The sequence below is a fragment of the Vigna radiata genome, chromosome 8 (assembly GCF_000741045.1).
Source record: "Vigna radiata var. radiata cultivar VC1973A chromosome 8, Vradiata_ver6, whole genome shotgun sequence".
Lineage (NCBI taxonomy): Eukaryota > Viridiplantae > Streptophyta > Magnoliopsida > Fabales > Fabaceae > Vigna > Vigna radiata.
This window is the reverse complement of record NC_028358.1, coordinates 36,057,947-36,083,031: the sequence shown is the minus strand read 5'-3', so window position 1 is coordinate 36,083,031 and position 25,085 is coordinate 36,057,947. Positions and strand designations below refer to the sequence as shown.

Here is a 25,085-nt window from a genome sequence, read left to right as displayed (position 1 = left end):
ACAAGAAGTCCATTTTCCTTCCTCTTTCATCATATTTATTTCTTATTTCTCATCATGCTAAATGTACCAAGCTACATGTAATTTATACATTTCAGTTTTAGCATGTATAATTATAATAAGTTCAAGAAAATGTGTAATATGGAGCATTAAGTATATTTTACCTAAAAGTACAGTAACACGTCATATGATAAAAATATTTTACCCCTAACAGAAAAACACTGCACATACATTAATATGGTTATTCGAGTTATTAATACAAATATGAGATAAATAGATATTTATCTTGGATCGATGTGACCAGTTCGACAAATTATGTTTCATCAAAATATATTCTAGTATTCATCATAGCCACAAGAAATAAACATTCTTTTATCAGCAAAATAATACATTAGGGATGCAGTAATTGCGAAGACGGGCCACAAAAAATAAACATGATAATACATATACGCTTTACAAATATCTTGAGGTACGAACATGAAGTCGCATATACAGGCCCATATGAAAGTTTACAGTATTTTGCAAGGATTTTTGTTATTCACACACTTGGGTCCTTCCCAAACCTCATAAGCACATGCGTTGCAAACATTGACCCTCTGCGAGTCATTTCTGCTATTCGACCTAGAAATGGCACCTTCGCCGTTTCTCTATTCGTAATTGGTTTTCTGTCCCACCTATTGGGTGTGTAAACATAAAATTTAGTCAGATAGGTGTAGTTATTATTGCTTACACTAAAACATTGAAGAAATATTTACATTTTGTTTTTGGAATATAGAAATAATATTTACCCGAGCCTTCAGTTATTTTTCGTAGGTATAGAAAAAACAATATATTGACTTAGTTTTTACTACTCAAAATGATGTATAATTTATAGTTTATTGAAATCATTTCCATCACAGGAAACTGGGTGCATTTGTGAAGCCAGGAAGTTAAAATGAACCAATTAGCACTGGCTCAAATGTCTAAACACCGAATTTCAATTGATCACGACTGTGTAAAAGCTTACTTAGTTGACATGCTTTCTTCCCTGTACAGCAAAGGTATTTATAATGTGTCCGCATTTTTAAATATCTACAAATTATTTAAATTTTTAAAATAATAATTAAAAGGATAAAATTAGAAAAATAAAAGATATATAGTTATGAATAACTATAAATAAAATAAATTTTAGTTATTGAAACAAAAATATTATAAATAATATTTTTATTATGAGCATTTGTTTAAATTTAGAAAAGTGATTGATAAAAGAGTAAATAATTATTTGAATCCAAAAAAGTAGTTATTAAAATAATAAAATTGAAAAATAGATTTTATTGTAAATTATTATTTAAATTTAAAAAATAGTAATTATGAGGTTAAAATTGAAAAAAAAAAACACAAAAAAGTGTATCTTTTTTATATAGTTATAGAAGTAATAGATAATATATGGAAAAAAAATGTAAATAATAGATAAACTAAAATATAAAATACAGGCTTTGAAGTTTTTTACTACGGTAAACTATTTACATAAATAATATGATTAGTGACACTCATCATCTCACTCTTTCTCCGTAATGAATTTTTTCTTAATTAATTAATTAATTAATTAATGCGAGGCGAGAAAACTGTGATCATACAACTTATCTTGATGACTTGTTCCTGATCATCTTTTCAGATCATATGAGAGGTATTATCTTATTAATTTACAAGAATGGTTATATATATTGACTAAAAATATAAATTAAAGATATTAGGTAGAATTTTTTTCTATGTTGCTACTGCTCCAAAGGATTAGGAGGGACTAATCTAATATGCTTTTTTTTTTCTCCCACAAAAACTAGTGTTTTATGTAAATTTCTATTTAATGGATTTCTAGTTGATAGACAGGTACAGATAGAGGGCTGAATTTATGGTGCATGTGTTTTTTAGGATAAAAAGTAGTCCATTTATTATCTTTTAAATGTCAAAATATATTTGATCCTAACTGCTAGATATTTATGTTAATTTGCATTGATTTTCTATAACTCATTTAATTATTTTTACTAAGTCATCATGGAGTCCTTTATTAAAACTCATTTATTGTAATTTTTATTATTTAAATGATTTGGAAGATGATAAATTATAACAAATTTTAGCAAAATGTTTCATTGCAAATTGTCATGCACTCTAGTTGAGGATATATAAAATTGACGGGTAATTCTTTTATGAAATATATGAAAAATGTTATGCATGATTTTCTGATTCAAAAATATTTTGATATAACCACTATAAACAAGGAGAAATTCTTCTCATATACAAGTCCTTTTAAAGTTTTTGGACATTTGTTGGATTAAGATGGATGATGACTTTATAACTTGTGGAAGTCTTAGTCTTACATTTGTGTTGGCTTTTTTTAGAGGTAGTATATGAGTGAATACGTTGATAGTTTGTTTGTTTTTTTTTTTTTTTTTTTTTTTTTACATTTTTTGGTGTATAATTCTTTATATGTTGAAATTATGAGAGTTATTCTTGCTATTGAGTATTTTGAAGCTTATGTAGATATGATTGGTTAAAAAATGATTATATAGTTACATAAGACTTTACCTAATTGTTCCATGATCTCTTAGAGAAAAATGGAAAAAATGCTTAAATATATGTAAAAGAAGGGAGTTGAAGTGTTATCATAATTTTAGAAAGGAAAATCATTGTAAAGATAAGTTGGTTTCCATAGGATTAGAACACAAAATTCATTATAATTTTATGACATTATATATGTCATCTAGGATATCTCTTGATTTTTTTCATAATAGAAATAAAGTTTTTATATTTAGAATTGTTTAGGTTGTTTTGAAAGAAATTTACTATGTATCTTTTGCGCATGGATTTGGTTTCAATTCTCATATCTTTTGTTATTATTTATATTTTTTAATATTTTTCATTTAAAAAAACATATTATGGTAGTAAAAATAATTTTTTTATGAGACGTTATATTTGATTATTGGGAGGGAAAGGAAAGGAAGGAAGAATTTCAATTAAACATTATGTTCGAATGAAATTAAGGAAAATATGGATTTTAATGGAGTTAAGAAAAGACAATAATTTATTTTGTTTGATTCACAAGGATATTAGAGTTTGCTCCCAATACGCTCTTGCTTTCTATTTATTATTTAAAATTTTATTAAAAGTTACAATTCTACATAAGGATCCATTAAATGAGAATCCTTGCGAAATTAATAATTTCAATCAAATAATAAAAAATATGTTCGAATGATGTGCGTTAGGTTTTAAGTTGATTTGATTAATCAAAATACTTTCAGTCTTCAGTATAGCCCCTGGTTATAAAAGGAACGTGATAAAGAATTTTAGTCTTCTGTAAATTTTTCTGTGTTCAACCCTATCAGACATTTTTAATCATGCCTTCTAAGTCAGAGGAACTAATTCTCTTCTAAATTTTAACTGCACTCAATTACTCAGCTCTAAACTCATAGTCTTCATGTTAAATATCGAAGTATACTATTAAGAACCTTAACCCAAAAAGATATTGAAGAGAATAACCTGACCTAAAAATGTTTACTTAGTCAGGGACCACGATTGGTTTATACCTTTGGGACAAGCACTAAAATATAATCACTTCTACAGTTACTTGAAACCACAATTTATCAGTTTGTATGAAAACACATGCTCCCTCTCTTCATGCACATGCAGAATTGCAGATGCAAGTATACATACCAGCACATATATAGTGGTAGCATGGCACGGATGTTTTGTTATGACTAACTGAATAGATGCGCAAGATTATCTATAAATTACTAGTGAATGTTCTATTCAACATTCACTCCATATGTTCTATTCAGTGGCAAAAATATGACTCTTAGACAATATAGGATAAGTTGCAAATATTTCTGGTACTATTAATTAAAAGTAAGGAGTCCTAAATAATCCTAAAATGTCATATTGATTTTTTTTTTTTTTTAAGGAAAGCAGAAGACAGTGTGCTCAGTAGATTAATACATACCAGTCCTCATGGCGAACGATTTTACCCTCTTCGAGATACAACTTGATTAGCGATACCATGTTTATATTCCTCCCCAAGAAGTTATAGTATTGTTTATTGTCAATTAATATCTGTAAGCAACATCCATCATTTTGGACCATCCAGTAAGAGATCAAGAACGCATTTGAACTTTTAAACAAAACAATAAATTGAAGTGCAACATACACTATATAAATCAAGTGACACCAGATTTACTAACCTCTCCATTTCCTGGTGAGACCATATATTCTTTGACACTGTATTCCACAATCTTTGACTCCTTAAATAACTGGGGTATATGCAGACAAAAAGAATTTGGAAATTAGCTCAACATTAAGCAGAAAAAGAAAAGAGAAATACCTGAAACAAGATAAATTTTATCAAATATTACCATTAAACAAGTCATTATAGGAAAAGCTAATCTGCTTCTAATATAAAAAAAACTTCTTCCACTCTAAGGAACAAAAAGGAAAGACATTTCTTACTGTTAAATTACTTTTATCACGTGCTTGAAGACAATAACATGATAGAAGCTCAAGGCTTATCACTGTTACTCATATCTTGGTGATACAATGTCAACAGAGAGATAACAGGGTCACAACATATTGCAAGCAGGAAGTATTTCATTATATAACAATTTAATTTACACATAATACTCTCTTTGTATCATCCTTTCAGTCAGTACAAAATGTATCAAATAGAAGCTTGAAGGGAGTCTAATTTATTACTGATAAATGACACATTCATACAACCAACTATACAGAAACTGTTATATCTTGAACAGAAGTTTGTATATCTTTTGACGACCATCACGAGAACTAAATTTTTACTTATAAGTGAAAATCAACTTATCCTCCTAGCTTTCAGAAAAATTAAATGACAGAGCTTCTATAAAAATTAAAGTGCATGAGTTGATTTTAATTCATCTATCTTTTCCGATAAGTACTTAGCGAGAAATTTAGCCTGATGTTCTGTAACACAAATATTTCGAGGCAATTATTCGTTCGGAAAGACGAGCACTCTATTTAGAACATCCAAAGCAATATAAGAAAAAAGGAAGTAATGAAAACCTTGGGAAGAGAATAGAATGCTGATTTGATCTGTTTCACCCTGCAGTAAGCGTGAATTAAAATCCAACGTTTAGTGAGTATCTGAGGTAAAAACGAAAGAAATAATAACAAAACACGCATGCTCACCCGCGAGCACACATAAGCGGATCTTCGAAGGAGGCATTAGCAGCATAGATGTCAAAGTCGTGACGCGTTGCGCGTGATCCATACCTGAAATGAAAACACGGCTTCAAATTAAAAATGAATGAATACGAAGAGAAGAGTGGTTGGAAAAACAGATAGAGCAGAGATGGAAGCAGTGAAAAAGGTTACAGTACAGATGCAGAATGTGAGGCATTAAGCCATCGGCGTACTTGGTTGTATCGTAATCGAAAGTCCCTTTGAAAGCCCTCTCCCTGCCTTCAAATTCAAGAAAACAAAGCGAAATGAATCGATAGCTTACAAAGCATTCAAGGATGGTTATTGTATGACATTACCAGCAGAGTCAGTAGCCATTGCAAAATTTCTCGGAAGAGAAACCCGATTGTTGACGAAGCGCTTATGCGCGCTATATACCATTCGTGGCACTGTAGCCATCAACGTGGCCATGCTTCCCTCTCACACTCCTTATATACGTCTCCAATCAAGTTTAATTACATTATTAAAACTATAAATATAATGATACAAATTAATTAATTCATCAACATAGATAAAAATTCATCCATTTATATAACAAAAATATTAAATAACGAAAAGAAGCATGAATAATATTATATCCACTTAACTAATTTTTTTTGGATCGACTTTACTTAGAATCCTTAATTATCATCAATTATGCAGAGGAATATAAAATGAAAAATGTCTTTCTATTATTATTATTATTAATATTATTATTATTATTATTATGACGATATAGTTTAAACCGGTCAAACTAGATTAAGTTTTGATAAATTTCTTTTATAGCTGGAGATTTTTTCCCCTAATATCAAACCTATTAGGTTTTACGTTTAAAAAGAAGAAGGTTGAGTTTTTTTTACTTTAAAAACTCTATTAGAAATTTAATTATAATCATTTTAATTATAAAAAAAAAAAACAGGTCTTTCTGTATTCAAAAAAATGTATAAATTTTAATTTTTTTTTCCATGTAATTTTGATTGGTGATATGGGTGATGAGTTATTAAAAAAGTCCTAAAACATGGATTAATACATAAAGTGTTTGGATCAACAAAAATTATAATTAAGTGATAAATAATATTGCTGGATGATTGCTCTTGTCATTTAAATTTTTTATTTTATATTTACTTTAAATTAAAATTATAAGTTCTGGCCGCAATAAGTTTTTTTAAAGTCGTGTTTCTTCTTTAATTTTTAACCCTTACATTTTTTTTCTTTAATTTTAGTTACTCTGACAATTGACATAATTTATAATTGTCATAAACGTGGCATGTTTTAACGTATTTAAACGAGAAAAAGTAAAAGTGAAACGTTTAAAAATGAAGACTACCGAAAGTTCATTCATATGATGTAAGTAACAAGAAGTAGAAAATCATGTTTCAAAATGAAAACTGCTAAAATTTCCATTCATATAATCACAATCACTTGTACACCCAAAAGATACAAATCAATGCTCAAGTAAACCAAGATTCTATAATCAAACATATATTTGCTTTGAAGCTATACAGAGAATGTACGGAAGCAGAGAAATCACCATCTTATCACACTCGTTGCAATACCCAAAACACAAAAATGGCCAACAAATGCAACCTGCTGAGTTATAACAAGTGAGAAAAGAAACAATGCATATAATAGTAAATACCATCATGATAAATTAAACCACATCTACCTTATTATCAATTATTTCATCGTTTAGTTTCACTCATGTTTTTTCCTTCAAAAAATTCACCCAGCATTCGGTCTAAATCTTCTGCAGTGTATTTTATATACTTCTGAGGATTCTTTCCACTCTCCACTAGTGGCCTGTAATACAAAATGTTCCCAATCATGCATAGTTGCAAAATGAATGCTCTTACAAAAGCCATAAGCCATCAAATGCAAAGATATCAAAGATGAGTGGTTAAATAGTTATCAGTAAGATAAAACTGTGAAGAAGTTGAAGGAAAACAGGTTGATTTGCACAAAACATAGAAGAGAATAAAGAACAATTTACCCCATGTTTAAAGATAGAAAAAATACCTTTAATCTCATTATTATATTTTTTTTTTCTTTCAATAGGATTTGACATCATTATTCAAGCATTTTTATCTCAAGGGGACAAAGACAACCTTTGACCTCCATGAATACTAATTCCCTACATAAATAGAAATGACAGAATAACGTTTGAAGTGAATCTGAAGGAGAACAAACCCAAATCGTTTGACAAAGGATCTATAGGCAGGCAACAAGACTTCAGCAACTGCAAGCCTGAGAGACTCTCGCAACTCGGTGTCCGGAACTGTCCATTGAGATTGTTTTTGATGAAGTTCCTCAAACATTACATTGAATGCCTTAAACCTGACCACAGTATTATACATAGACATGTCAAAAGTAGTAAAGAAATTACTCTCCCGAAAGAAGGTCCACAATAAGCAACCGAAAAGCTACCGGTCTTTAACAATTGCTCTTGAAGCACCACTGCTGCTTCCAGTTGCACCATCACCACCAGCAGTACCACTTCCACCACCTGAGGAGGTAAGGCCCTGAATAGAAAGGCACTGAAGAATCTGCCAAGGAAAATATTGTAATTTAGGGAAGGCACAGTGCCTGCAGAAATAATCACAAACAAAGGAGATGGCATACGAGGCTTTAGCCAAATGATTGCAAATAACTGTACAGTACGAAGAAGACATTACTTGCATAGAAAATTGATTGATAGAAGAAATACCATAGTTCTCGGACATTACACTGAATTCTATTACTAATTTGCCTTTATGATAAAAGCATTCAAACACGAATCAAGTCACTTCAAAATCAGTTTTATCAACACTTAACCAAACATGCACTAAGAAAGCCACAATGCATTTAACAGTTAGCAAGGCTCCAGAACAACACCTTTGCCCAGGCATTTCTCTTGTATTGATTAGCATGCTGCTGCACAATCCTCCTGTGTCGTTGTACCCAATCGTCTCCCAGTAAATCCTTGGCTTCAGATCTAAAATAGAAGAGGATCAGGAGAAAAAGCAACTTTGAACCATCAGAATATTATGATACAAATATGATTCAGTGAAATTAATAACCAGATCATGTTGAAGACATGCCTTCGAACCGATCTGACAATGTAATGAATATTGTTCATGAGAAAAAGATGTGTCAATCCAAGGTCTTTATACTGCTTTGATTTCCCATCTAAATTAGTTTGCAAAGCTTGCATTATTCGCACTGTTACAGATGCTAGTTGTGAAGAATCATTACCCCCTTCAAATTCCTGAAAAAGTTGCTTCAAGGTGGATTGGTAGCTGCAACGTTTAAAGAACTCTGATCAGATCAAATATGTGAAGATCCTGAAGAAATGTACACAAAATGCCACACATTGGAGCACAGGACATGCTTAAGCATCACCCTTCTTAAATACGACAGGAAAACTGAATTTTAAGAAATAATTTCTCTTAAATATAAAAATTTGAAATAGAAGCATGAGATTGCTAAGTTCCCCGAGCTTGTCTCAGGATGGAGAATTTTCAAATTTTAGAAAATTTGAAATGCTTAAATTCTTTTAATTGTTTTGATTTAAATTTCTTTCATTTTAAATGTCTTGTTTGGATATATCACTTTAAATTTCTTAAATTATAAAGCCTTACTATATACAAAAATAAATAGATGAGGTTTTAAAAAATTGACATTGACAAACTTACTCAAATAAAAACTTCAGAAAACAACATAGCCGAACTTACTCAAATAAAAACTTCACATAATTAATAACATAGCTTGTCAGAGGATGGACAGTTCCATCTGTTACAGCAGTCTTGGTAGCATCTTTCTCAACTGCCTCTTCAAAATCTCCGAAGGTTTCTTGGGCTGTTTGTGCAAGACGTTTTGTCAGACCAGTTGCAGCTTCTCTTATTCCAGAGCAAGCTTCGCCTTTAAAAAGAGTTTCAATCTGCACATTTGTCAGGTAAAATAGTTCATCACAAGATTATAACACCACTACAATATACCTAATGCTAATTTTATGTACAAAACAATGCCAAAACCTACTCTGCATGATAAATGCTGAAATGTATCATATATAGGGTTGCGATTAACCTAATCTTTTATCAGTTAGAGGTTGAAAATAAAAAACTGTGGCAGATGACACTAACATGGACCCACACTAAGGAGAGAATTAAAATGCTTTAATTGACATAAATCAGATTCTAGACATGGGCTGGAGCAGCTGTCTGAGACTTTTTTTATATTTACTGTACAGTTTTTTTCCCGTTGATGCTAAAAGCAGTGAAAGTAGCTATATTATGGTTCGGAACTTTTATTCAAGAATTTTTGTATAAAAATTACGTGTATATGAGAGACCAAAGTTAAGTACAGTAAGCACAAAATTTCATGCCAAATTTCATGATTGCTGTCAAATGAAAGTTCAAAGCAGAAAAACATTAACCACCAGACACCTGGGATTTTATGATAAAAGATTCTTAAAATAATAATATTAAATTTGAGGCCCTTACTAGTCTCGTAGCCCAATGGGAAGTACTACAAACTAGTTATCCAAGTTAATAGTCATTGACATGTACAGCAACTAGCTACTATGATATATAAAGATAATAATGACTGGCTACTGAATATAAAATAAATCATTACAAGTTGATGTCATAAGTTTTATGAAACCAATACACCAAAAACATAGTAACAAGATTCATGATTTTGCATGCCAAAAGCCATACCTCAGAATGAAGCTCTTGCATTATTTCGTACATGTCCAGAAGTACAAATAACTTTTCTGGGGATCTCTTGCTTTTGGCAATTGCTTCTCCAAAACTGAGTAGCATAGAAACACTGTTTTTCGTCACCTCAGCAAAGCACTGTTCACTGAGTGAATCAAAGCCTTCAAATATCTGATCGCAAACTTTCCTCTCACCAGCAAACAACAATTTCACCTGTTCATGTAAATTACATTTTTGAAAGAACCTAAAAAAATAATGAAGAGAAGAAAAATACCATCAATCCTACTATCATCTTACTGCTATACGCATGAAATGAATCCAGTTTCCAATTTTAGCTTCCAAGATCTCCCATTGCAGCTTTTGAACATCATCTTTGTTGAGTTTTTCAACTCCAAGTTTTTGAAGGCTCTCTTCCAATACATTAGAACGGGCATCCCTACATGATAATGATGATGACAACCATAACTAAGTTGTAGTAGCAATATTAGTCAGTGTTGGAATTGAGTAAGATAAGTACATTAATGAACAACACGTAGAGGTGTAAAAATCATGCTGCTTAGCCAACGCCATAAAGCCTACAAAATTATGTTTCTCTAGGGCAGTTCAATTTATTTTCAAGCCTCCCGTGCTCCCAGCATGAATTAGACTGGGTTAGAACAGGTTAGAGGTAGCAATGTAACAATCTGCTCAGGACCTAGGAATGATGTCCTTACCACCACGTGTCTGTAATTTCTAGTCTGTACAAGATTCTAGAATCCAAGCATAAGATAAGTCGTCATTTTTTCCAGGGATCAGTGACAGTGTCAAGAAGACCTCACCCACAGTGCTCCACATAGATTAATAAATGGATAATGGATCAATCCAGTAACAAACAGCCTCAAATTAATAGCCGTAATCTATATTCCTTACAGATTGAGGCCCTCATGCTATCAAGCATTTCTTAAGATATAAGCATAGTAGCATATGCAAATACATGTTGGGATACACATGCACAGGGCTTTTCTTAGATAAAAGTTCTGTTTTATGTTGAGATAACTTCCATATCCTTCTTCCTAAAAAGAATCCTACAAAACTAGAGCTAGAAATAAAGGACAGCCCATGTGTCCGAGACATACCAGCACCAGTTGAAAAAAAAAAAAAAACTTGCCTAGAAAGTTTACTCTAGAACCCCTGACAGTCAAATGATGGGTAAAACAAACCAACCAAGGTTAAGTTTTAAAAACAGAGAATCCCAGAGATTATTGGTAATGATTGGCAGTAAACTCACCAGAACAATGACAACATAATGCTGAAAATGATCAAGTTATAGAGAATTCTTGAATAACAAGCTCTAATTATTTATCCATCAAGTTAGAAGCTAGAAACCTAAGAAGACCACAGAGTAAGGATATTTAGCCTTCTGCAATTCTCCAGTGTGCTGGATTTAATCTTGTTTCACATTTTCTTTCCCTTTATTGTCCTCTAATGTGGCTGAATTTTGTATCAAGGTACAGATAGTACCGGTTCAATGCTATAGCAAAAATTCAAGTTCCCCAGAGTAAAAGTAAGGATCGAAAAGAGAGTTACAGAAGGAAGAAGATGGAGACATATAAAATGTTACTAAACAAATTGCATCTGGCCGACATCAGTGTATACTAAAGAATAGGGTAATCAACTGTGTGGCTCAAATCCATGGCTCCCCCATTAACATCTACAAGACAACTCTCCCCAAATCTAAAACACTGTTAGGCCTATGAACAATTGAATTCCCTACCAGGCCAAGACACTTCCCTAATTCACAAGACATTCGCTAAATAGTTTCCACCCTATACTTTTAATTTTAAATGGTGAAATTTTAGCTTTCATGCTCGTTACAACTTTTCAAATATAGAGGTCTATAACAAGGCAATTCCAACTTTTCCTTCTGTAAGTCATAAACAAGTAAACAGAGATCACTACCTGTATATTTTGAGTAACTGTTGTTGGTGACCAGCTTCAACCATTTGCTGAGCTAAATCGTGTAGCAGTGGCAAAAATCTTGGTGGTATAAGAGCGGGAGGGGTATATACAACAGCATCGGCATTATTGTTGTGAGACTCAGAATGGTGATTAGAAGGTATCTTGCCACTGGGATCACCCTCATGGTGAGGTGATCCTGATGAAGGTCGCATTGAGTTTGGAAGGCAGTCAAAGAGGCGCTCAGGTTCCACAGGTTTGCTATAATAACACAAATGTAAGTAAAATTTTCTCCAAGCAGGTGAAGAAAAGAATCACACATTTATTAAATAATCAAACTTCATAAGCAAATTGCCACAGATGCCTCAAGGAAAAAATGGCCGTCTATGAGAAAAATCATACTCCTAAATAATTTGATGATATTTCAATAATAAATACCATCAAGGAAACCACCATGTAACTAACAATTACCAACCACCTACAGCACCGAAACACTTCAAAATGCATCGGACTCGTCAAAGTTCATTTTTATTCAACATTGTATGCAAACAAAGCAAAAAAAAAATGACAAACATCTAGTAATTTTAGATATTAGCAGCAAATAGTTGGAGGAAGCAACTATTAAACAGATAAGTGTTCTTGTTTATCATTAAAAATTGGTTTATCTAATGAAACATCATTCTCTTGACAGTCTGCCAAAACCATCAATGATTATTAAGTACATGTACGAAAATAATTTTTACACCAAACATGGCAAAAGATGAACGTTAAGCACAGACATAAATACCTGTAAGATAATAATAACTGCCTAAACTCGTCTTCTAGCTTTGAAATAGCCTTAGTTAACAGATTATTAGCATGAACAACAATGCCATCAGTGCTCTTAAAACCCTTCTTACTGCCAAAAAACTGGATGTTGCTTCTCAGGTTTTCAATTGCTTGAAGATAGTTTTCCAAGTCTTCATGTGGCCCTTTAAGTATTTTTGCCTCAGCCTGTACAATAGATCAATGAGAGCATAAAAAATGTAAATAGCATACCGCACATCTTCCAAAAAACAGGAGGAGAAAAGTCCAGAAGCTGCATCCTTTAAATTAAATTTTAAGTTCGAGGATATGGAATTTTTTCTACCAATCCTCTTCCAAGCTTGCTAAAGCATTAAGGTTCGGCTTAAAATAAAGTATAGTGTAGCCCTTTACAACTATAAATAAAGATAGGAAAAGAAGACATGGCTTGAAGCAGAAAAGAAAGCAACAACTACAACAATAAAATTCTTATTCTATTAGATAAGGTCAGCTACATAGATCACATGAAGTCATTCAGCTCAGTTAAAGACCAAATTTTCAGAGTACACACATTTTGTATCATGTCCTTCCTTGTGTGGCCATACATCTATCTTGACATTCTCATTTATATTACTCGCACCTTTTCTCCTATTGTCCATTTAAAGCCCAACATTAAGCAGCACAAAATATATAGCAAGGTGCAGTGTAGTTAAATAGCCGCTATTGCAACAATCGCATGCAGGAATTTCTCAAATCTGTGATTCCATCTGTCCCCTATTTCGGACATTATCATTGTTGAAGTTGTGGTGACATATGTCTTGCGTCCTCTTGGCATCTTTGACAGGTCTTCATCCAATTGAACTTTTCAGTTGATATAACAAAAATAACGTCATAATGCAAAAATCAATTAAGTTGACCAAATGAGACAAGGGTCAGACCTTCAGGTTTACAATTGACCGAAGCAACACAGGCAACAAACAGGCATACCTTCAGCTAGATGACAGAGAATTTGATTTTGTAATTCCAATTCATCAATTCAACAGAGTAACTAGATTAAAAAAGACTACATTACGAAAAACAGATCACAGAGGTTGAATCAAATAGCACCAGAAAACCAACCTGACGATATTGATCAAAGTGAGCCAATATAACCTCCGCAGCCTTCAAAGTCCTATCAATATTCTCATGAGCCTTCCTAATGGAATGAGTTCTAATCTGCAAACCCAGATGAAAAGATCCAATTTTCAACCATCCTCCAGATCCCATTTTGAAAAATAAAGAACCCCCCAAAACGAACCCTCATTGCACTCGTGTCAAAGAAAAGTCAGCCCAACCAAAACCCATTTCCCAAAACCCCATTTTGAAGTCAAACAAAGCAAACCGTTCCCAAAATCTCCCCCATTTAATGGAGAACATGAAAAAGGGTACCTGAGTTGGACGCATGGCAGTTTCAAGTGCCGAGAGACGGTGGTCGAAGGAGCCTAGAATGGTGACGACGTTGTCTGCGATGGTTTGACTCTTCTGCAGAGACTCTCTCATCATCGCCGCTTTTTCACTCAACACATCAACACCTGCCACTGCAATTCCCATCTTCATCTCCTTCTTCCTTCTTCCCCCTTCTTCTTGTTTAAGTTCAGTCTCAGAAAACCATAACCGAGAGAAAGTCGAAGAAATCAGAGACTATTGTTGGTAGAGTATTTCAATCAGTTGAAGAAGCTGCGAAGATGATGTAAAAGGATGGTCCCACATTTGCCTGTACTCGTGTTTGGTGGCATTTTTCTGGTCTTTTCACTGTTCTCTCGGATTATTTTTCCATGAAAAATCAACTAACCATTAAAATAAAACAACCAATTTTGCTGTATTTGTAAGTTTCGTACGTTGGGACTTGGTTGTTTGTACATTCAATCTCTTTAACAGAATATCTCAATTTTTATTCCTATTTTCAAAATAAATTTTCATCTTATTTACGATAAAAAATAGTTTGAAAAAGGCTTCAAATTATTACTTGGTTGATGTTGTAGACAATGGAATCCTTCATCCAAATTCCCTCCTTTATTACTTTTGCAACACCCATTTAGTAGTAGACAACACGACTATTGGTTGCAAAATTGTTTTCCATCTCACCAACAATTTCACCCTTGTAAAGGAAAGGAAGGAGTGAACTAAGTAAAAAGGGAAGTGAGAATAACAAGCCACTCTATTAAATGGGCTTAAATGGCCCATTATAAAGCTATTATTTTGTTACTGTTGTTTCTCCTTTTCTTCTCTCCTAATGGCTTTGTGCCGATTCGCTTATTGCTCCCCTGCTTCATCTGCTCCCACCTTCATTCGTTTCCCGAAATACCCTTCAAAACACGTTAAATTCTCTTTGCTGCCATTCTCATTCGCAACGATGGAAGCTCCTCCAGAAGGTTATCGCAGGAACGTTGGTATCTGTCTTATGAACGCTCACAAGAAGGTTCGTTCCCTCGTTCGCTCGAAATCCCTCTGCTTTTGGTTTCCGCTTTTTATTCATCAAAGCTTAATGATTCGTGTTTTTGCAGATTTTCGCTGCTTCGAGGCTCGACATTCCCAATGCCTGGCAAATGCCGCAGGTGTCTATCTTTTGATTCTTCTTTGTAGTTATCTATCTCTATGAATTGAGTTCAAAACTAAAAATAAATTTAAGATTAAATTACATGTTCGTCCTGAACTACTGGGTAATTTTTTAGTTGCTTCCTAATTATTATTCTTTAGTTGGATGTGAGTTTTTTAATTAACTCTCGAGAATTTTGAAAACTATTTAAATTGTTGTTGTTTTTTGGCGGATTAAGCTGCCACAAACCAATAGCAGGGACTTTTTTTTAGTTCAAGAACTTTATTTATTTTTGTGAAAATTTCTATTTTGAAAATTCTCAAATAGTTTAGGATTTAATTGGGTGATAACCTGAATTACTATAAAAATTTATCATCATATTCTCTGAGAACTCGAAAGAAAGTAAAAATTCTCAAAAAGAGTTTAGCAGTAGCAAAGTGTTGTACAGGCGTGGGAATTGGGAAAAAATTATTGATGGTAACTAAATGAATAAACAAATAAAGAAATCCGAAGAATTCGTGATTTTAATTGTATTTCAGCGTGTTTTTTGTTGAAAGGAACAGTGAATGTAAATTTGTTATGTTCTTAATCGTGGCATCTTTTAGGGTGGTATTGATGAAGGTGAGGATCCAAGAAATGCAGCTATCAGGGAATTAAGAGAAGAGACGGGAGTTAATTCGGCAGAAGTGATCGCAGAGGTGCAAATTATACATTTCTTTACTTGCTACCGCCCTACAAATTACATGCTTGGCTGTACTTAATTTACAAGTGCCAAATCATTTTTCACCATCATAATAACTTGGTTACGTAATTGCATTTCTCCTCCCTTTTAGGATACTCATACCATCTTATATCCTTGTACAAGGATGTGAACGCTTTATACGGTGACTGCATGTGTTAAAATATTGTTATAGAATGAGTGAAGTGGGCAAGGCCTTATGAAGATGTGGTATTTTATGTGTTAAACTTTGTTTGATTTTATTAGATTCAATGATTCAATCTTTGAATCACAGTATTTTGGTTTATTTATATTGTTTCATTAGGGCTTAGTTGGATGAATTTCTCCATAAGCACTTTTAGGAAGAAAAAGTGAGAAGAAAAATTGAAATTAGCTTTTTCATAAGCTGAAATTAGCTTATGCACAGGTTTATTTGTAGAAGCCCTCCAGTATAGTTTTTCTAAATTTTTATTTTAACTTACACATGGTAATTTTAGTGTATGCAGAAGTCAATTCATTTTCTTCTTATTTTTCTTTCCTAAAAGTGCTTACGGAGAAGTTCATCCAAACAAACCCTAAAGTTTAGACAGTTAGAAGTTGGTTGCTCTTGGAAGGAAACGAATTTTGATAGAAAGATGATTGTATTCTTGAGGCTGCGGGTGAGAGAAAACTGCTAAGCATGAATAGTGTACAAAAGATATGGTAGAGAAAACAACAGCTTACCTGCTTCAGTCTAGCCTAATAATCAAAATTAAAAACTAGTTTATCTTAAATTTTTCTTGAATCTTGAGTTCACAGACACCAAGTTATCTAAGGGTCCATTTGGCTTTAGAAAACTATTTCTTTTTCCACTTCTTTTCCCTTTTCATATGTTATAAGGAAACAATAAAAACAGAAAATAAGAAATATTTGTCACCTCTGATTCTTATATAAACTTTTGTAAATAGGAAAAGTAAAAACAAGAAAAATGGGAGACATCTCCTCAAACCTTTTCTTACGTAGATTTAGTCTTTCATTATGAAATCTAAGAAACAATTTTGACAGAACACAAGCCAACTCAATGTTACATCTTAAATTAGGCCTGTGAATGGTTTATATCTCTAACATGCCCTTCATATGACAACCCGCTTAGTTCTTCTGCAGAAATACTGATGATCAGTTATAACAGAGGCCAACTCAATGTTACAGCTTAAATTAGGCCTCTGAATGGTTTATATCTCTAACATGCTCCTTCATATGACAACCCGTCTAGTTCTTCGGCAGAAATACTGATCAGTTAGAAGCACAAAACGACAAGGATCATACCTGAACTTCTAGATATATCATACTGTTTCTCTGCTTATGAAAACATCAAATTGGTCATTTGGTGGAGATTAATACCATCAGTTATGTTCTCCATGACCAATTTAACTGCAGAATTTAATGTCATGTGTATCTTTGGAGTACTGATTTGATTTATCTGCAAATGTGATGTTTCATACATCTTTTGGTGGACCAAGATAGATAATATTCGAAAATCTTCGTTGTTGGTGGAGGTCTATGAATGATTTATATTTCTGATTACCATAAAAAATTCTTCCAAAGAAAGGTGCCTACAGCTAGTAAAAAATGTTTTAATAAAATTATAAAATCTTTCTGCACGAACTTTTGTTAAATTGTTACTGTCTATACTCATCAGGCCTTTGAGCTGTGTTGAACAAAAAAACCAGCCCCCTTTCAATGCTTCTGATTATGCTAGAGTTACAATGTTACATTTAATCATAGTAATTTGATCTGTGAATGTCAGTTAATCCACACAATAATATTGGTTTTCATCTAGCACGAAGTCCTAATAAAGCAACTTTTCTTTTTCCTTGCTGTGATGATAAATGTTCATCCTGGTGGCTTTATGTTGTAGGTACCATATTGGTTAACTTATGATTTCCCACCGAAAGTGAGGGACAAATTAAATATTCAGTGGGGATCTGATTGGAAGGGTCAGGCACAGAAATGGTAAACATTTGGATATGCTCAGTCTGGATGGAGTAAAACCCATAAGCAAAGTACACAACCAGATTATATAACGTTTTTGACAAGTTTTCTTTACCTTCTTATTATGATGAGGTTATAGGGTTATGCCTATATGCATTTTGTAGTTGTATATGTAACTATGGGTGAGTGCAGGAAAAGGACATCGGAATTGGAAGGCATTGTAGAGGGATGTTTTGTTTGCTTTGGTAAATAATGTTTTTGGCACTTTTTGCTTTACACAGGTTTCTTTTAAAGTTCACTGGGCAAGATGAAGAAATCAATCTTCTGGGTGATGGCACCGAGAAAGCTGAATTTGGGGAATGGTCATGGATATCACCTGAACAAATAATTGATCTTGTAAGTATACGTGATGGTGACAACTTTTTTCGTACTTGTCCAAAGACAACATGTGACTTGGTTTATCTTTTCTGTTGCAGGCAGTAGATTTCAAAAAGCCTGTCTACAAGGAAGTCCTAGCAGAGTTTGCTCCATATTTCCAATAGTCTTATCTCTGCCAGAAATTGTTATGGCTTTCCAATAACAGTGCTTTTGGTGATTCAGAGGTTGTTTTTAAGATGAGTGTATTCCAAATAACTACCTAGGCACGCGAAGAGAGCTATTTATGTATGTCCTAGTGAAATTATATATTATGGTTAAAATTGGCATGTCAGGAATTGCATCTTTCCACTTCCTTTTTCATGATGAAACATGGCACGTATTTTACCGTATGAAATGAGTTTTGTGATTACTAACATACAAATCCTGTCCATTTGTGAACGCAGTAATAGTAATAAGATTTCTGTCGAAAGGAAAATTCATGGTTTTGTACAAAGTTACAGATGTCTTGGAAGAAATTTATTTGACCGTCGATGTCACCTCGCATGAAAGATAGTTCTGGAATTTGGCTACTACTGACATCTCACCTTTGCGTGGCTCCAAGAAAATTGATTAATGTCGTCGAAAGATTAGTGACATGAATTGAATCTAGCTTTTACGGAAAAATTCTTCTGCGAAACAACACATAGTGTCTTTAATTTCAACACTAAAATTATTCACTACCAAATATGAAATTTGGGCGTAAAAGCCAATATTTTGGAAATATATAGTAAATGAATAATAAATATATTCATTTCAATCTTAATTTTCATTAATTGTTTAATTCAGTTTTCTATTTTCTTAAAATAGAATAATATTCTAATAATATAATTAAAGTTGATTTAAAACTAGTTTTAAAATATTTAATAAAAAAGTGAATTTTAATAAAAAAAACCTATATAAAATGAATATTAAATTTGATTCAATTTGGAGAAAGATAAAATTACTCATTTTTAAACAAAATTAAAGTGAAATTAAACAAAATTGCTAACATGTGATATATATTGTTCATATATAGTTAACTATTTCAACAATATTAATAAAAATGATTAAATTGAACAAAATTAATAAAAATATGAAGATAATTGAATAAAAATAACTATGATCACATTGAAAAAAATTCAAGAAAGACAAGAACCAAATTAATATTTAAGCCTTTACTTAATTAACACATGTTGGAACCTTAGTAAACTATATAATTAGTTATGATTTATGAGTGTGGAAATAGTTCTTAATTCGGTCCTTGATTTGCTTCTGCAATTAACACTCCTGTATAGATAAGATTGAACGTATGTAATCTAGTCCCGGTGAAAAATTTCATAAGATAACTTCATTCTTTCTTGGCTAAGAACATTTCAAACTTTATATCCACATATTTTGACTTATGATGTGGCAGGCGTTCTTTGAGAGTGAATGTAAGTACGAGGAATTCAGCTGACAGAATAAAAAAGTTACTAGGACACAATTGTTTGGGAGAAGTGAGAATTCAGGTGTTTTGGTACACCTTTCCATATATACTGGCACCAGACATATAATGGTTCTATCAAAATTTTGGAAGTTTAAAACAAGCACAATAAGAGCATACAAGATATTCAGAGCTTCAATCTTAACTAGAAACCACAGCTCAATAATGCTCCTTAATGCCCTCTTGTACCAGACAATCGGCTGGTTGGATACAATACAACATGATCTTAGTCACTGTGCAACAACGGCAACATGGAACAACCAAAGTAAAATAATAAGGACCCAAATAAAACCATGGATGCTACTGTTTCAAGTTTTCAATTTAATCAATATCAGCAGAGATATTTCACAATTGGTTGATTGAAATAAAGTGATTAACAGGCAAAAGTCACAGCTGCAAAATTAGTTTAAATTGAAGCATATCTAATCCCAAAGAAGTGTTCCTATGTTTCGACTGACAAAAGAGGAATTAGTGCAATACTAGAGTGAGGTGCTGACCTTGTATAGTAATGCTTTTGCACACCCTTTTTTTCAGGAAAAAAACGTCACATTTACCCAAAACATTCCACGGTGTTATTAATTAGGAAGCTTACATGATAGATGAAGAGATGTGAGTCCATAAAGAGTGAGACACTTATTTGATGTTGTAAATTTCTTAAAGAAGAAAGTATTGAATGATTTTCGTTCCTTAATAAAATAAATACTTTGTTTTCGAAGTCAATTAGTCTACTTTTCACTTCTTATCATGAGTTATGATGAAGGTGCTTACCTGGTACATACTAAGCAACAGGTCTCTTGATTTAACTATTCAAGATCAACACTACAAAATGATGAGGAAATTAATGATGATGTCAAACATAAGCAACAAGCAAGATGGCTAAAATGGAGAAATAGTTCATGAGTTATTTGTGACTTCAAAAAATTTACCAAACTCAAACGCAAACTTTATCATACTGCTGTACATCTGACTATAATTTAGGGTAGTGAATGTGTTAGGCTTTAAAGGGATAACAAGAGAAAAGTGAGACTTATTGAAATGGCATGGGGAGGTTGTGTAACACGAATTGATGAAACAAAAATAGAAAATTGATTACGATGGTTTGGAGTTTGAACTTGTGGAAGGAAAGCTTCAAAATGCACCAATGACAGAAGTAGATTGTATACTTTTTACTGCTATGAAAATGACAAGGAGATCAAGAAGGCCACTGGATGAAGTTTTCAAGAGAGACATCTGTTATTTAACTGACCTGAATAGTGCCATATGATCCATGTAACCAACATCATCTAATGAGATAAGGTTTTGTGGTATTATGTGCCATCGGCACACTTTAGAAAATCTCTCTCACTCAATCCTAGTTTTATATATCACTAGCATTAGTACTACTCCCTAAGTCAGAATTTGCACAAGGAGGGAATTACATTTTTCTTTCAAGTCAATCAAAAGAGAAAGCATAAATGATGCTGTTTATCTGGTCAAAACCCCTTCTAAACAGCCAGATATTGTTCCAAAATGATGGACATTTTCCCAGAGAATCAGTCTTGTGTTCCTCCACAAATGCATATCCCTTGACCAAAAATTCACAAAAGGAAAAAAAAAAAAAATTATTGAAGACATTACCTTCCACTGATTAGTTTGCTGAGCCTTAATCAATTCCCTACAAGTCAACATTATGTGCGCTAACAATCTCGGTCTCCTTTAGAATGAATCACAACACAAGACAGATTTGAAGTATAGCAGCTATGGAAAAACAGAACCAGAAGCTTCATAGTCCTTATTGCCGTAGAATGTTTAGTATGTGATCCGCAACGATGTCGGCCACAATCTCAGGCGAGAACCGTGCTATCATGTCCTCCCTGGCCTTCCTGCCTATGGCTGTAGCCTCAGTGAGATTATTCATCACCTGCCTCATAAGAACCTGAAGTTTATTCTCAGAAGGTTCAGCCCAAAGGTGTCCCTTGAATGGACCTTCTGTTACTTCACTCAGTCTATCCACAGGCAGTGGATAGCTATTATCGTCTGTTAAATACTCAGTTGGACCAGACCAATTTGTCGCAATCACAGGCAATGCCATTGACATGGCTTCCACCACTGGTCTCCCCCATCCTTCCCCTCGGGAAGGAAGAATAAAAGCATCAGCTGCCTTGTAAACTCTAGGCAAATCACTCAATGGTATGTGAGAATCAATAACATAGACTGGAGCCCAACCACTTACTGGTTTTACCATACCCGAACTGTCCACAAAATCCAATATCTTGTTACCAAAATTGTGGTCAGTATGATAAGGATTTGTTAACAAGTACAATGCAACCCCATCATCCTTTGAGAATTCCTTCAAGTATGATTTTAACAACACATCCCACCCTTTCCTATACTCCCATTTGAAGATACTTAAAAACACAAAGCTCTTCCTCACACGGGAACCTAACACAAGTTTTGGTCTAGAACTAGAAGCAAGACGAAATGGCTTGTACCTTACCGGATCAAAGAACTTCACATCAACAGGTTGAACAATCTTCACCACCTTGGAAGGATCAACCCCACTTTCCACAAATGTAGACACATGGAACTCTGTAGGAACCCAGACATAGTTCATTGTATTGCAGCGCTGCACATGTTGATCATTCACTCTATCAGTCTCAAACATTGTCCTGCCAACGACAGACTTGAAATTATGGTAAAAAGATGGTGGGCATGGGGTAGTTTCAAACAGTGGAGGGAACCAGGCACCAGGTTCACTATGGCAAATAACAACTGTCTCGTTCATTCTACACCGAGCTTGGTACAACTCACGAGCCAAGTTCTTCATATGAACTGGCAAACCCTCCCAAAACGCCAGAGATTCTAGATCACCATGGTGGTCAATCGCCAACCTTAAAGATTGCATTTTTCTGTGACCATGAAGGGCCAAAATATAAGACCACCCTTCCGAGCTATACCCACCACTTGAAAGAAAGGGGGCCATCCATAGAACACAGTGATTGAAGGGCACAGAAACTGGTTTTGAGGGTAAAAAGAAAGACCCAATTGCATGTATAATTGATGGTGATGTGAGGGAGTATTTCAAGTGCTGAACTTTGTAATAGTTTGTTCTTGTGAATCCCCAATAGATTGACGTGAGGAGAACCAACAGAGAGAGTGTGTGCAATGTAAATTTTCTGCATTTTGATGCGAGTGAATGTGATTCTGGATTGGGAAGAACGTGTTGGTGGTCTGATTCAGAGGTATTCATGACAACATATATGGCTTACGGAAATCACACTATAACCATAAAGAGAAAACGAGAATGATAAATCCTCAGATTCGAAATGGAAGTTGGTTTTCTGACATGTTTTTGTCTAAAAAATCACTTTTTTATGAACTTGATTTGAACACAAACTTTCAATGTCTGGCTCCACAGTTTATTTTATTTTAGCTTTAAATATGTTTTAAGTCCATGTACTATGACGACGTGATTTTGGTTTTAGTCTATTTTCAAATTATGGTACAATTTAGTCCTTTAATTTTAGAGAAAATTCTGGTTTTAGTCCTTTTTACCAAATTTTTTTAACTTTATTTGTTGTTTCAAGCATGTTTTTTAGTTAACATTGAAGTAAAAATGTGTCAAACAGTGTAAACAATAGTGTAAACAATCCAAATGCTATAATTAAACAATAGTGTAAACAATCCAAATGCTATAATAAAACGTGCTTGAAACAACAAATAAAGTTAAAAAAATTTGGTAAAAAGGACTAAAACCAGAGTTTTCTAAAGTTGAAAGACTAAATTGTGTCATAGTTTGAAAATGGACTAAAACCAAAATCGCTGGGACTAAAAACATATTTAACCCTTTATTTTATTTTGTTAGAACTTTTCACTTCAATTCAAGTATTTTTATTTTTTATTTTGCAAATTTCGTGTTAATATTTGATGTTGTGAAATGTTATATTTTTTTAGTATTTGTAATGAAAAAATTATAATTAAACATAAAACAGTAAATCCTTTGGAAGACTAAACTAAGTATTGTCAACAAAAATAACTTTTACTTAACATAGATTATTACTTAATTTAATTTTTATTATAATTATCTTTAAAATTTAAATCATTATTGTAAAACTGTCTATATCAATTTGACTTATATTTTTTTATTACACTTCACTTTAATTCTATAATTTTATTCCTTGATTTTTTGTGTTATATATCCAATAATTTTTTCTATTACTTATTATAACAATTAGAATCATATATACTACTATAAAGAGGTTTAAAAAAAATAATAGTGATTACATGAAAATATTACTGGGTGACTTGTACTGTGGAATTACTTTTAGCGTATGAGTAATTTATATTTATATTTAATATAATAAAGAACAAAATAGAAATATTAAATGTGTGTACCAAAATAAAGAATATTATATATTATCATATTTTTTTTCTTTTTTATCATTTAAAACAAATTGAAACAAAAATATAAAATATAAAATATGTACATCAAAATGACAAATTTCATCATATATCATTATCATAGATTATGTATATATAATACATAATTAGTATTTATATATTATGCAATATATTATTATTATTATTTATATAATGTGTATAGTATAATTACATATAAAATAATATTTTTTTTTTCATCATATATTCGGCCTATGAGAATTTTTTTAGGCTTAATACCGCTTTTGCTCCCTAGTTTGGGAGGGTTTGTTGAATATGGTCCTACTTTTCTTTTTTTTTTATAACAATTGATCTCACTTTTTGAAAAAACTGTTCAATTGACTCCTTTTTTATTATTATTACTACGTCAATTTTCTAACCGTATTGACGTGGTAACCAGCACGGTTAGAAAATTGACGTAGTAATAAAAAAGGAGTCAATTGAACAGTTTTTTCAAAAAATGAGATTAATTGTTATGAAAAAAAAAAAAAAAGTAGGACCATATTCAAGAAACCCTCACTAGGGACCAAAACTAGAGACCAAAATCGGTATGAAAGCTTTTTTTTAAACTTGGAGTCTGGTTTCTGGGCAAGTTTTTTGAACCCAAATCCATCTTTCCTTCCAATTTCACTATAATATCCTAATTTCAGTCTCAAGGTTTCTCATGCTCAAGATAGGTAAGTGTTAAACATTTTGTTTTCTATCACAGTGATATTTCTTCACTGATTTCTTTGGATGAAGCTACAAAAAATAGAATATATGTTAATTTTGAGAGATTCTTGGTGGATATTGATTTGAATGAAAATATTTTGGACCAAATAGAGAGAGGGCTTTTCATCTTTTGTTGGTTTGCGATATGTAAATATATTTTTTTATCATTTTCAAGTCCTTGGTCATGAT

At 32.7% G+C, this 25,085-nt stretch overlaps 4 protein-coding genes across 9 annotated transcripts; 1 reads left to right on the top strand and 3 right to left on the bottom strand.

Moving 5' to 3' along the window:
• Window positions 1-345: 345 nt before the first annotated feature.
• LOC106771159 lies at window positions 346-5,659 on the bottom strand. 2 transcript variants are annotated; one of them, XM_014657081.2, is made up of 7 exons: window positions 5,535-5,659; window positions 5,376-5,457; window positions 5,185-5,268; window positions 5,059-5,098; window positions 4,209-4,277; window positions 3,971-4,080; window positions 346-671 (listed from the first exon to the last, which is right to left on the bottom strand). In XM_014657081.2, exons 1-7 carry the CDS (start codon window positions 5,644-5,646, stop codon window positions 536-538), a joined length of 633 nt encoding a protein of 210 aa, XP_014512567.1. In that variant the 5' UTR covers window positions 5,647-5,659; the 3' UTR covers window positions 346-535. The 2 variants fall into 2 exon arrangements, with proteins under 2 accessions (XP_014512567.1, XP_014512568.2); XM_014657082.2 differs by having other exon boundaries at window positions 5,412-5,457.
• Window positions 5,660-6,588: 929 nt separating this feature from the next.
• On the bottom strand, window positions 6,589-14,483 carry LOC106772388 (exocyst complex component EXO70A1). Of its 2 annotated transcripts, none has more exons than XM_022785364.1 (13): window positions 14,055-14,483; window positions 13,746-13,841; window positions 12,631-12,836; window positions 11,847-12,104; window positions 10,206-10,344; window positions 9,909-10,121; window positions 8,925-9,130; window positions 8,292-8,489; window positions 8,086-8,185; window positions 7,639-7,757; window positions 7,402-7,548; window positions 6,881-7,014; window positions 6,589-6,804 (listed from the first exon to the last, which is right to left on the bottom strand). In XM_022785364.1, exons 1-12 carry the CDS (start codon window positions 14,220-14,222, stop codon window positions 6,897-6,899), a joined length of 1,968 nt encoding a protein of 655 aa, XP_022641085.1. In that variant the 5' UTR covers window positions 14,223-14,483; the 3' UTR covers window positions 6,589-6,804; window positions 6,881-6,896. The 2 variants fall into 2 exon arrangements, with proteins under 2 accessions (XP_022641085.1, XP_014514259.1); XM_014658773.2 differs by having other exon boundaries at window positions 6,589-6,801; window positions 14,055-14,481.
• A 390-nt stretch (window positions 14,484-14,873) lies between these two features.
• LOC106770820 (nudix hydrolase 26, chloroplastic) lies at window positions 14,874-18,683 on the top strand. The gene is made up of 6 exons (XM_014656632.2): window positions 14,874-15,084; window positions 15,170-15,220; window positions 15,807-15,899; window positions 17,817-17,911; window positions 18,172-18,286; window positions 18,367-18,683. Exons 1-6 carry the CDS (start codon window positions 14,899-14,901, stop codon window positions 18,430-18,432), a joined length of 606 nt encoding a protein of 201 aa, XP_014512118.1. The 5' UTR covers window positions 14,874-14,898; the 3' UTR covers window positions 18,433-18,683.
• An 846-nt stretch (window positions 18,684-19,529) lies between these two features.
• On the bottom strand, window positions 19,530-23,123 carry LOC106771104. 4 transcript variants are annotated; one of them, XM_022785361.1, is made up of 3 exons: window positions 21,387-23,123; window positions 20,538-20,588; window positions 19,530-20,002 (listed from the first exon to the last, which is right to left on the bottom strand). In XM_022785361.1, exon 1 carries the CDS (start codon window positions 22,996-22,998, stop codon window positions 21,541-21,543), a length of 1,458 nt encoding a protein of 485 aa, XP_022641082.1. In that variant the 5' UTR covers window positions 22,999-23,123; the 3' UTR covers window positions 19,530-20,002; window positions 20,538-20,588; window positions 21,387-21,540. The 4 variants fall into 4 exon arrangements, with proteins under 4 accessions (XP_022641082.1, XP_022641083.1, XP_014512494.1 ...); XM_022785362.1 differs by having other exon boundaries at window positions 19,530-19,969; XM_014657008.2 differs by lacking the exon at window positions 20,538-20,588.
• Window positions 23,124-25,085: the final 1,962 nt, after the last annotated feature.

Bases quoted from the DNA above. Each gene is read 5' to 3' on its own strand.
- LOC106771104 (XM_022785361.1), bottom strand. From the start codon at position 22,998: ATGAATACCTCTGAATCAGACCACCAACACGTTCTTCCCAATCCAGAA.
- LOC106772388 (XM_022785364.1), bottom strand. From the start codon at position 14,222: ATGAAGATGGGAATTGCAGTGGCAGGTGTTGATGTGTTGAGTGAAAAA. The intron at 13,842-14,054 runs GTACCCTTTTTC...CTGGGTTTGCAG, and splicing joins CTGCCATGCGTCCAACTCAG to ATTAGAACTCATTCCATTAG. The intron at 8,186-8,291 runs GCATGTCTTCAA...CTTCTATTTTAG, and splicing joins ATTGTCAGATCGGTTCGAAG to ATCTGAAGCCAAGGATTTAC.
- LOC106771159 (XM_014657081.2), bottom strand. From the start codon at position 5,646: ATGGCCACGTTGATGGCTACAGTGCCACGAATGGTATATAGCGCGCAT. The intron at 5,099-5,184 runs GTGAGCATGCGT...CGCTTACTGCAG, and splicing joins CCGCTTATGTGTGCTCGCGG to GGTGAAACAGATCAAATCAG. The intron at 4,081-4,208 runs GTTAGTAAATCT...TGTTGCTTACAG, and splicing joins TCTCACCAGGAAATGGAGAG to ATATTAATTGACAATAAACA.
- LOC106770820 (XM_014656632.2), top strand. From the start codon at position 14,899: ATGGCTTTGTGCCGATTCGCTTATTGCTCCCCTGCTTCATCTGCTCCC. The intron at 15,085-15,169 runs GTTCGTTCCCTC...GTGTTTTTGCAG, and splicing joins TTATGAACGCTCACAAGAAG to ATTTTCGCTGCTTCGAGGCT. The intron at 17,912-18,171 runs GTAAACATTTGG...TGCTTTACACAG, and splicing joins AAGGGTCAGGCACAGAAATG to GTTTCTTTTAAAGTTCACTG.